The sequence below is a fragment of the Haliotis cracherodii genome, unplaced genomic scaffold, assembly GCF_022045235.1.
Source record: "Haliotis cracherodii isolate W230 unplaced genomic scaffold, xgHalCrac1.p SCAF_7, whole genome shotgun sequence".
Lineage (NCBI taxonomy): Eukaryota > Metazoa > Mollusca > Gastropoda > Lepetellida > Haliotidae > Haliotis > Haliotis cracherodii.
Window position 1 is genome coordinate 32,395,714 of NW_027266330.1, and position 12,326 is coordinate 32,408,039.

General features: G+C 39.1%; 1 protein-coding gene across 1 annotated transcript in view; it reads left to right on the top strand.

Moving 5' to 3' along the window:
* The window catches only part of LOC139448804 (uncharacterized), a 92,362-nt gene that overhangs the window by 42,991 nt on the left and 37,045 nt on the right, over positions 1 to 12,326 (top strand). Inside the window, exons 14-25 of the mRNA XM_071230334.1 lie at positions 943 to 1,038; positions 1,866 to 1,967; positions 3,007 to 3,102; positions 3,929 to 4,030; positions 5,070 to 5,165; positions 5,993 to 6,094; positions 7,137 to 7,232; positions 8,060 to 8,161; positions 9,201 to 9,296; positions 10,124 to 10,225; positions 11,132 to 11,227; positions 12,055 to 12,156. Of these exons, the coding sequence (XP_071086435.1) occupies positions 943 to 1,038; positions 1,866 to 1,967; positions 3,007 to 3,102; positions 3,929 to 4,030; positions 5,070 to 5,165; positions 5,993 to 6,094; positions 7,137 to 7,232; positions 8,060 to 8,161; positions 9,201 to 9,296; positions 10,124 to 10,225; positions 11,132 to 11,227; positions 12,055 to 12,156 (1,188 nt within the window). The remainder of the gene's footprint in view (positions 1 to 942; positions 1,039 to 1,865; positions 1,968 to 3,006; positions 3,103 to 3,928; positions 4,031 to 5,069; positions 5,166 to 5,992; positions 6,095 to 7,136; positions 7,233 to 8,059; positions 8,162 to 9,200; positions 9,297 to 10,123; positions 10,226 to 11,131; positions 11,228 to 12,054; positions 12,157 to 12,326) is intronic.

The following is a 12,326-nucleotide window of genomic DNA, read 5'->3' on the forward strand; positions in this document are numbered from 1 at the left end:
ATGTGTGCCTCTCAGGACAAAGGAATAAGCAGTCCTTGAAAAGTGTCATAACCACATGTACACTTGTTGCTCAGCATATGGCATTTAGCAATAAACGCCAGTCAGACAAAACGCCTACTGTTGGTCTTCCTATGCCATGTTCGTCCGATAATGACACCATATCACGAGCCACTGGTAGTAGATTCATGTTGGTTTACGGGTCATGGTATCATGAAGCACAAGCAGCTCGGTAAGCACACTATTTCATTGCTTGGAGTTGCTGCAGTCTGCTAACAGTAGTGGCAGAAACAATGTTGTCACTTGTATAAAACACCTCTGCTCGAAATAACAAGCAACACCGAACTTCGGCTATGTTTACATGTTAGCTCGACCACACAATGCACTTGCTTAATGGTTGGAGTCACGTGACAAAATTGGAGCAAATTAATATAAAATCTTAAATTTAGAAAAAAGTCTTATTGCTTCATGGGTTTATGGGTAACCACTCATAGAATGGATAATGAAGTGGGACCTATTTCAATAATAAACAACCCATTTTAGTGGTGTTGTGTTGTGTTGTGTTTGTAACGTAAATATTCCTCCTGAAGTAAGGGTGCAGGCAATTATATGGATCAGCCCGTCAGTTAGCCCCGTTCGTGGATTTTAGGGCGCCGCTCATTACAGGATTCTTTTTAAATCCATCTGTAATAAAACAGAAGCAAAGTCTTAATTTCAGCATGTTAGAAAAGTAATTAAGTTTGCTGTACCCCCTTGTATATTGTAATAAAGAATAGTTTTGCCCTGAGCTATTATAACGTCAAAGCATTCGGGCGGAATTTCACTCGTGCTTTAACTGTGATAGTACATGGTAAAACAATTCATATCATACTGTACGTGGGGATGGAGCAATTTTTATTTCTTAAATCAAGCTGTATTTTCATGTCATCAATTGTACTGTTTCAGATGCCCTTACTTTAGCAACAACAACGACCTTAGCAACAACGACCTTAGCAACAACCACCTTAGCAACAACGACCTTAGCAACAACAACACTTCAACGTAAGTGGTATGAATTAATATGCAGTTGACTATGGTAAAGTCCATCGACAATGTTTTAGTATGAAATTCAGGCACTTCTGAATTTGTCAGCATGTATTTCCCAATAGCTTTGTTTTGTTTGTTGTTTAACGTCGCACTCAGCAATATTCCAGCTATATGACGGCGGTCTGTAAATAATCGAGTGTGGACCAGACAATCCAGTGATTAATATCATGAGTATCGATCCCCGCAATTGGGATCGATGACATGCATCAACCAAGTCAGCGAGCCTGACCACCTCGTACAACAAGCATAGTCACCATTTATGAGAAGCATAGGTGCTGAGGACCTATTCTATCCCAGATCTTCATGGGTCTTTTCCCTATAGAGATATTTTTTTGATTTAATATTTGAGTTAACTTGATTCATTTTCAGGATCTACTCGGTCATAGCAGATGGACATATTTTTTGGGTGACTTGACATGCAATTGTCACTAAAACAATCCAGAAAATATTAACTGTAGTCATTCGGAAATGGTTATCATTATCAGTAAATGGTTTCAATCCGTGCATATCATTTTAATCTCCTTTCCGAATACACCACTTTTTTGCTGAATGCACAAAAATATAATATTTGTTTGTTTCTTGTTTAACGAGGCACTCAGCAATATTCCAGCTATATGACGTCGTTCTGTAAATAATTGAGTCTTGACCAGACAGTCCAATGATTGACATCATGAGCATCGATCCACGCAATTAGGACAATTGTGACAAAATATAAAAAAAGGGCATTTCTGCCAAAGAACGAGAAAACATATCTATTTCCATTGATGAACGTTTTCTTTCAGCCTGCACTGATGCTGGAATCTCATGTATTGTCATGGGTAGCTGTAACTCCATAGGAATTATTCCTGGTCGCCAGTGTCCAAGTGGTCAGGTTTGCTGTGCCGGTGAGTATTCTGACCTCGTTTGACCTCAGAACATGGGCATTCTTCCCAGGGCGTGAACTATTTTCTGTTAAATGCAAAGGAAGGTTGATGATGATGAATTATGTGTGCCTCTCAGGACAAAGGAATAAGCAGTCCTTGAAAAGTGTCATAACCACATGTACACTTGTTGCTCAGCATATGGCATTTAGCAATAAACGCGTCACACAAAACGCCTACTGTTGGTCTTCCTATGCCATGTTAGTCCAATAATGACACCATATCACGAGCCACTGGTAGTAGATTCATGTTGGTTTACGGTCACGGTATCATGAAGAACAAGCAGCTCGGTAAGCACACTATTTCATCGCTTGGAGTTGCTGCAGTCTGCTAACAGTAGTGGCAGAAACAATGTTGTCACTAGTATAAAACACCTCTGCTCGAAATAACAAGCAACACCGAACTTCAGCTATGTTTACATGTTAGCTCGACCACACAATGCACTTGCTTAATGGTTGGAGTCACGTGACAAAATTGGAGCAAATTAATATAAAATCTTAAATTTAGAAAAAAGTCTTATTGCTTCATGGGTTTATGGGTAACCACTCATAGAATGGATAATGAAGTGGGACCTATTTCAATAATAAACAACCCATTTTAGTGGTGTTGTGTTGTGTTGTGTTTGTAACGTAAATATTCCTCCTGAAGTAAGGGTGCAGGCAATTATATGGATCAGCCCGTCAGTTAGCCCCGTTCGTGGATTTTAGGGCGCCGCTCATTACAGGATTCTTTTTAAATCCATCTGTAATAAAACAGAAGCAAAGTCTTAATTTCAGCATGTTAGAAAAGTAATTAAGTTTGCTGTACCCCCTTGTATATTGTAATAAAGAATAGTTTTGCCCTGAGCTATTATAACGTCAAAGCATTCGGGCGGAATTTCACTCGTGCTTTAACTGTGATAGTACATGGTAAAACAATTCATATCATACTGTACGTGGGGATGGAGCAATTTTTATTTCTTAAATCAAGCTGTATTTTCATGTCATCAATTGTACTGTTTCAGATGCCCTTACTTTAGCAACAACAACGACCTTAGCAACAACGACCTTAGCAACAACCACCTTAGCAACAACGACCTTAGCAACAACAACACTTCAACGTAAGTGGTATGAATTAATATGCAGTTGACTATGGTAAAGTCCATCGACAATGTTTTAGTATGAAATTCAGGCACTTCTGAATTTGTCAGCATGTATTTCCCAATAGCTTTGTTTTGTTTGTTGTTTAACGTCGCACTCAGCAATATTCCAGCTATATGACGGCGGTCTGTAAATAATCGAGTGTGGACCAGACAATCCAGTGATTAATATCATGAGTATCGATCCCCGCAATTGGGATCGATGACATGCATCAACCAAGTCAGCGAGCCTGACCACCTCGTACAACAAGCATAGTCACCATTTATGAGAAGCATAGGTGCTGAGGACCTATTCTATCCCAGATCTTCATGGGTCTTTTCCCTATAGAGATATTTTTTTGATTTAATATTTGAGTTAACTTGATTCATTTTCAGGATCTACTCGGTCATAGCAGATGGACATATTTTTTGGGTGACTTGACATGCAATTGTCACTAAAACAATCCAGAAAATATTAACTGTAGTCATTCGGAAATGGTTATCATTATCAGTAAATGGTTTCAATCCGTGCATATCATTTTAATCTCCTTTCCGAATACACCACTTTTTTGCTGAATGCACAAAAATATAATATTTGTTTGTTTCTTGTTTAACGAGGCACTCAGCAATATTCCAGCTATATGACGTCGTTCTGTAAATAATTGAGTCTTGACCAGACAGTCCAATGATTGACATCATGAGCATCGATCCACGCAATTAGGACAATTGTGACAAAATATAAAAAAGGGCATTTCTGCCAAAGAACGAGAAAACATATCTATTTCCATTGATGAACGTTTTCTTTCAGCCTGCACTGATGCTGGAATCTCATGTATTGTCATGGGTAGCTGTAACTCCATAGGAATTATTCCTGGTCGCCAGTGTCCAAGTGGTCAGGTTTGCTGTGCCGGTGAGTATTCTGACCTCGTTTGACCTCAGAACATGGGCATTCTTCCCAGGGCGTGAACTATTTTCTGTTAAATGCAAAGGAAGGTTGATGATGATGAATTATGTGTGCCTCTCAGGACAAAGGAATAAGCAGTCCTTGAAAAGTGTCATAACCACATGTACACTTGTTGCTCAGCATATGGCATTTAGCAATAAACGCGTCACACAAAACGCCTACTGTTGGTCTTCCTATGCCATGTTAGTCCGATAATGACACCATATCACGAGCCACTGGTAGTAGATTCATGTTGGTTTACGGTCACGGTATCATGAAGAACAAGCAGCTCGGTAAGCACACTATTTCATCGCTTGGAGTTGCTGCAGTCTGCTAACAGTAGTGGCAGAAACAATGTTGTCACTAGTATAAAACACCTCTGCTCGAAATAACAAGCAACACCGAACTTCGGCTATGTTTACATGTTAGCTCGACCACACAATGCACTTGCTTAATGGTTGGAGTCACGTGACAAAATTGGAGCAAATTAATATAAAATCTTAAATTTAGAAAAAAGTCTTATTGCTTCATGGGTTTATGGGTAACCACTCATAGAATGGATAATGAAGTGGGACCTATTTCAATAATAAACAACCCATTTTAGTGGTGTTGTGTTGTGTTGTGTTTGTAACGTAAATATTCCTCTTGTTGTAAGGGTGCAGGCAATTATATGGATCAGCCCGTCAGTTAGCCCCGTTTGTGGATTTAAGGGCGTCGCTCACTACAGGATTCTTTTTAAACCCATCTGTAATAAAACGGAAGGAAAGTCTTAATTTCAGCACGTTAGAACAGTAATCAAGTTTGCTGTACCCCCTTGTATATTGTAATAAAGAATAGTTTTGCTCTGAGCTATTATAACGTCAAAGCATTCGGGCGGAATTTCACTCGTGCTTTAAATGTGATAGTACATGGTAAAACAATTCATATCATACTGTACGTGGGGATGGAGCAATTTTTATTTCTTAAATCAAGCTGTATTTTCATGTCATCAATTGTACTGTTTCAGATGCCCTTACTTTAGCAACAACAACGACCTTAGCAACAACGACCTTAGCAACAACCACCTTAGCAACAACGACCTTAGCAACAACAACACTTCAACGTAAGTGGTATGAATTAATATGCAGTTGACTATGGTAAAGTCCATCGACAATGTTTTAGTATGAAATTCAGGCACTTCTGAATTTGTCAGCATGTATTTCCCAATAGCTTTGTTTTGTTTGTTGTTTAACGTCGCACTCAGCAATATTCCAGCTATATGACGGCGGTCTGTAAATAATCGAGTGTGGACCAGACTATCCAGTGATTAATATCATGAGTATCGATCCCCGCAATTGGGATCGATGACATGCATCAACCAAGTCAGCGAGCCTGACCACCTCGTACAACAAGCATAGTCACCATTTATGAGAAGCATAGGTGCTGAGGACCTATTCTATCCCAGATCTTCATGGGTCTTTTCCCTATAGAGATATTTTTTTGATGAAACATTTGAGTTAACTTGATTCATTTTCAGGATCTACTCGGTCATAGCAGATGGACATATTTTTTGGGTGACTTGACATGCAATTGTCACTAAAACAATCCAGAAAATATTAACTGTAGTAATTCGGAAATGGTTATCATTATCAGTAAATGGTTTCAATCCGTGCATATCATTTTAATCTCCTTTCCGAATACACCACTTTTTTGCTGAATGCACAAAAATATAATATTTGTTTGTTTCTTGTTTAACGAGGCACTCAGCAATATTCCAGCTATATGACGTCGTTCTGTAAATAATTGAGTCTTGACCAGACAGTCCAATGATTGACATCATGAGCATCGATCCACGCTATTAGGACAATTGTGACAAAATATAAAAAAAGGGCATTTCTGCCAAAGAACGAGAAAACAGATCTATTTCCATTGATGAACGTTTTCTTTCAGCCTGCACTGATGCCGGAATCTCATGTATTGTCATGGGTAGCTGTAACTCCATAGGAATTATTCCTGGTCGCCAGTGTCCAAGTGGTCAGGTTTGCTGTGCCGGTGAGTATTCTGACCTCGTTTGACCTCAGAACATGGGCATTCTTCCCAGGGCGTGAACTATTTTCTGTTAAATGCAAAGGAAGGTTGATGATGATGAATTATGTGTGCCTCTCAGGACAAAGGAATAAGCAGTCCTTGAAAAGTGTCATAACCACATGTACACTTGTTGCTCAGCATATGGCATTTAGCAATAAACGCCAGTCACACAAAACGCCTACTGTTGGTCTTCCTATGCCATGTTCGTCCGATAATGACACCATATCACGAGCCACTGGTAGTAGATTCATGTTGGTTTACGGGTCATGGTATCATGAAGCACAAGCAGCTCGGTAAGCACACTATTTCATTGCTTGGAGTTGCTGCAGTCTGCTAACAGTAGTGGCAGAAACAATGTTGTCACTAGTATAAAACACCTCTGCTCGAAATAACAAGCAACACCGAACTTCGGCTATGTTTACATGTTAGCTCGACCACACAATGCACTTGCTTAATGGTTGGAGTCACGTGACAAAATTGGAGCAAATTAATATAAAATCTTAAATTTAGAAAAAAGTCTTATTGCTTCATGGGTTTATGGGTAACCACTCATAGAATGGATAATGAAGTGGGACCTATTTCAATAATAAACAACCCATTTTAGTGGTGTTGTGTTGTGTTGTGTTTGTAACGTAAATATTCCTCCTGAAGTAAGGGTGCAGGCAATTATATGGATCAGCCCGTCAGTTAGCCCCGTTCGTGGATTTTAGGGCGCCGCTCATTACAGGATTCTTTTTAAATCCATCTGTAATAAAACAGAAGCAAAGTCTTAATTTCAGCATGTTAGAAAAGTAATTAAGTTTGCTGTACCCCCTTGTATATTGTAATAAAGAATAGTTTTGCCCTGAGCTATTATAACGTCAAAGCATTCGGGCGGAATTTCACTCGTGCTTTAACTGTGATAGTACATGGTAAAACAATTCATATCATACTGTACGTGGGGATGGAGCAATTTTTATTTCTTAAATCAAGCTGTATTTTCATGTCATCAATTGTACTGTTTCAGATGCCCTTACTTTAGCAACAACAACGACCTTAGCAACAACGACCTTAGCAACAACCACCTTAGCAACAACGACCTTAGCAACAACAACACTTCAACGTAAGTGGTATGAATTAATATGCAGTTGACTATGGTAAAGTCCATCGACAATGTTTTAGTATGAAATTCAGGCACTTCTGAATTTGTCAGCATGTATTTCCCAATAGCTTTGTTTTGTTTGTTGTTTAACGTCGCACTCAGCAATATTCCAGCTATATGACGGCGGTCTGTAAATAATCGAGTGTGGACCAGACAATCCAGTGATTAATATCATGAGTATCGATCCCCGCAATTGGGATCGATGACATGCATCAACCAAGTCAGCGAGCCTGACCACCTCGTACAACAAGCATAGTCACCATTTATGAGAAGCATAGGTGCTGAGGACCTATTCTATCCCAGATCTTCATGGGTCTTTTCCCTATAGAGATATTTTTTTTATTTAATATTTGAGTTAACTTGATTCATTTTCAGGATCTACTCGGTCATAGCAGATGGACATATTTTTTGGGTGACTTGACATGCAATTGTCACTAAAACAATCCAGAAAATATTAACTGTAGTCATTCGGAAATGGTTATCATTATCAGTAAATGGTTTCAATCCGTGCATATCATTTTAATCTCCTTTCCGAATACACCACTTTTTTGCTGAATGCACAAAAATATAATATTTGTTTGTTTCTTGTTTAACGAGGCACTCAGCAATATTCCAGCTATATGACGTCGTTCTGTAAATAATTGAGTCTTGACCAGACAGTCCAATGATTGACATCATGAGCATCGATCCACGCAATTAGGACAATTGTGACAAAATATAAAAAAAGGGCATTTCTGCCAAAGAACGAGAAAACATATCTATTTCCATTGATGAACGTTTTCTTTCAGCCTGCACTGATGCTGGAATCTCATGTATTGTCATGGGTAGCTGTAACTCCATAGGAATTATTCCTGGTCGCCAGTGTCCAAGTGGTCAGGTTTGCTGTGCCGGTGAGTATTCTGACCTGGTTTGACCTCAGAACATGGGCATTCTTCCCAGGGCGTGAACTATTTTCTGTTAAATGCAAAGGAAGGTTGATGATGATGAATTATGTGTGCCTCTCAGGACAAAGGAATAAGCAGTCCTTGAAAAGTGTCATAACCACATGTACACTTGTTGCTCAGCATATGGCATTTAGCAATAAACGCGTCACACAAAACGCCTACTGTTGGTCTTCCTATGCCATGTTAGTCCGATAATGACACCATATCACGAGCCACTGGTAGTAGATTCATGTTGGTTTACGGTCACGGTATCATGAAGAACAAGCAGCTCAGTAAGCACACTATTTCATCGCTTGGAGTTGCTGCAGTCTGCTAACAGTAGTGGCAGAAACAATGTTGTCACTAGTATAAAACACCTCTGCTCGAAATAACAAGCAACACCGAACTTCGGCTATGTTTACATGTTAGCTCGACCACACAATGCACTTGCTTAATGGTTGGAGTCACGTGACAAAATTGGAGCAAATTAATATAAAATCTTAAATTTAGAAAAAAGTCTTATTGCTTCATGGGTTTATGGGTAACCACTCATAGAATGGATAATGAAGTGGGACCTATTTCAATAATAAACAACCCATTTTAGTGGTGTTGTGTTGTGTTGTGTTTGTAACGTAAATATTCCTCTTGTTGTAAGGGTGCAGGCAATTATATGGATCAGCCCGTCAGTTAGCCCCGTTTGTGGATTTAAGGGCGTCGCTCACTACAGGATTCTTTTTAAACCCATCTGTAATAAAACGGAAGGAAAGTCTTAATTTCAGCACGTTAGAACAGTAATCAAGTTTGCTGTACCCCCTTGTATATTGTAATAAAGAATAGTTTTGCTCTGAGCTATTATAACGTCAAAGCATTCGGGCGGAATTTCACTCGTGCTTTAACTGTGATAGTACATGGTAAAACCATTCATATCATACTGTACGTGGGGATGGAGCAATTTTTATTTCTTAAATCAAGCTGTATTTTCATGTCATCAATTGTACTGTTTCAGATGCCCTTACTTTAGCAACAACAACGACCTTAGCAACAACGACCTTAGCAACAACCACCTTAGCAACAACGACCTTAGCAACAACAACACTTCAACGTAAGTGGTATGAATTAATATGCAGTTGACTATGGTAAAGTCCATCGACAATGTTTTAGTATGAAATTCAGGCACTTCTGAATTTGTCAGCATGTATTTCCCAATAGCTTTGTTTTGTTTGTTGTTTAACGTCGCACTCAGCAATATTCCAGCTATATGACGGCGGTCTGTAAATAATCGAGTGTGGACCAGACTATCCAGTGATTAATATCATGAGTATCGATCCCCGCAATTGGGATCGATGACATGCATCAACCAAGTCAGCGAGCCTGACCACCTCGTACAACAAGCATAGTCACCATTTATGAGAAGCATAGGTGCTGAGGACCTATTCTATCCCAGATCTTCATGGGTCTTTTCCCTATAGAGATATTTTTTTGATGAAACATTTGAGTTAACTTGATTCATTTTCAGGATCTACTCGGTCATAGCAGATGGACATATTTTTTGGGTGACTTGACATGCAATTGTCACTAAAACAATCCAGAAAATATTAACTGTAGTAATTTGGAAATGGTTATCATTATCAGTAAATGGTTTCAATCCGTGCATATCATTTTAATCTCCTTTCCGAATACACCACTTTTTTGCTGAATGCACAAAAATATAATATTTGTTTGTTTCTTGTTTAACGAGGCACTCAGCAATATTCCAGCTATATGACGTCGTTCTGTAAATAATTGAGTCTTGACCAGACAGTCCAATGATTGACATCATGAGCATCGATCCACGCTATTAGGACAATTGTGACAAAATATAAAAAAAGGGCATTTCTGCCAAAGAACGAGAAAACAGATCTATTTCCATTGATGAACGTTTTCTTTCAGCCTGCACTGATGCCGGAATCTCATGTATTGTCATGGGTAGCTGTAACTCCATAGGAATTATTCCTGGTCGCCAGTGTCCAAGTGGTCAGGTTTGCTGTGCCGGTGAGTATTCTGACCTCGTTTGACCTCAGAACATGGGCATTCTTCCCAGGGCGTGAACTATTTTCTGTTAAATGCAAAGGAAGGTTGATGATGATGAATTATGTGTGCCTCTCAGGACAAAGGAATAAGCAGTCATTGAAAAGTGTCATAACCACATGTACACTTGTTGCTCAGCATATGGCATTTAGCAATAAACGCCAGTCACACAAAACGCTTGGAGTTGCTGCAGTCTGCTAACAGTAGTGGCAGAAACAATGTTGTCACTAGTATAAAACACCTCTGCTCGAAATAACAAGCAACACCGAACTTCGGCTATGTTTACATGTTAGCTCGACCACACAATGCACTTGCTTAATGGTTGGAGTCACGTGACAAAATTGGAGCAAATTAATATAAAATCTTAAATTTAGAAAAAAGTCTTATTGCTTCATGGGTTTATGGGTAACCACTCATAGAATGGATAATGAAGTGGGACCTATTTCAATAATAAACAACCCATTTTAGTGGTGTTGTGTTGTGTTGTGTTTGTAACGTAAATATTCCTCTTGTTGTAAGGGTGCAGGCAATTATATGGATCAGCCCGTCAGTTAGCCCCGTTTGTGGATTTAAGGGCGTCGCTCACTACAGGATTCTTTTTAAACCCATCTGTAATAAAACGGAAGGAAAGTCTTAATTTCAGCACGTTAGAACAGTAATCAAGTTTGCTGTACCCCCTTGTATATTGTAATAAAGAATAGTTTTGCTCTGAGCTATTATAACGTCAAAGCATTCGGGCGGAATTTCACTCGTGCTTTAAATGTGATAGTACATGGTAAAACCATTCATATCATACTGTACGTGGGGATGGAGCAATTTTTATTTCTTAAATCAAGCTGTATTTTCATGTCATCAATTGTACTGTTTCAGATGCCCTTACTTTAGCAACAACAACGACCTTAGCAACAACGACCTTAGCAACAACCACCTTAGCAACAACGACCTTAGCAACAACAACACTTCAACGTAAGTGGTATGAATTAATATGCAGTTGACTATGGTAAAGTCCATCGACAATGTTTTAGTATGAAATTCAGGCACTTCTGAATTTGTCAGCATGTATTTCCCAATAGCTTTGTTTTGTTTGTTGTTTAACGTCGCACTCAGCAATATTCCAGCTATATGACGGCGGTCTGTAAATAATCGAGTGTGGACCAGACTATCCAGTGATTAATATCATGAGTATCGATCCCCGCAATTGGGATCGATGACATGCATCAACCAAGTCAGCGAGCCTGACCACCTCGTACAACAAGCATAGTCACCATTTATGAGAAGCATAGGTGCTGAGGACCTATTCTATCCCAGATCTTCATGGGTCTTTTCCCTATAGAGATATTTTTTTGATGAAACATTTGAGTTAACTTGATTCATTTTCAGGATCTACTCGGTCATAGCAGATGGACATATTTTTTGGGTGACTTGACATGCAATTGTCACTAAAACAATCCAGAAAATATTAACTGTAGTAATTCGGAAATGGTTATCATTATCAGTAAATGGTTTCAATCCGTGCATATCATTTTAATCTCCTTTCCGAATACACCACTTTTTTGCTGAATGCACAAAAATATAATATTTGTTTGTTTCTTGTTTAACGAGGCACTCAGCAATATTCCAGCTATATGACGTCGTTCTGTAAATAATTGAGTCTTGACCAGACAGTCCAATGATTGACATCATGAGCATCGATCCACGCTATTAGGACAATTGTGACAAAATATAAAAAAAGGGCATTTCTGCCAAAGAACGAGAAAACAGATCTATTTCCATTGATGAACGTTTTCTTTCAGCCTGCACTGATGCCGGAATCTCATGTATTGTCATGGGTAGCTGTAACTCCATAGGAATTATTCCTGGTCGCCAGTGTCCAAGTGGTCAGGTTTGCTGTGCCGGTGAGTATTCTGACCTCGTTTGACCTCAGAACATGGGCATTCTTCCCAGGGCGTGAACTATTTTCTGTTAAATGCAAAGGAAGGTTGATGATGATGAATTATGTGTGCCTCTCAGGACAAAGGAATAAGCAGTCCTTGAAAAGTGTCATAACCACATGTACACTTGTTGC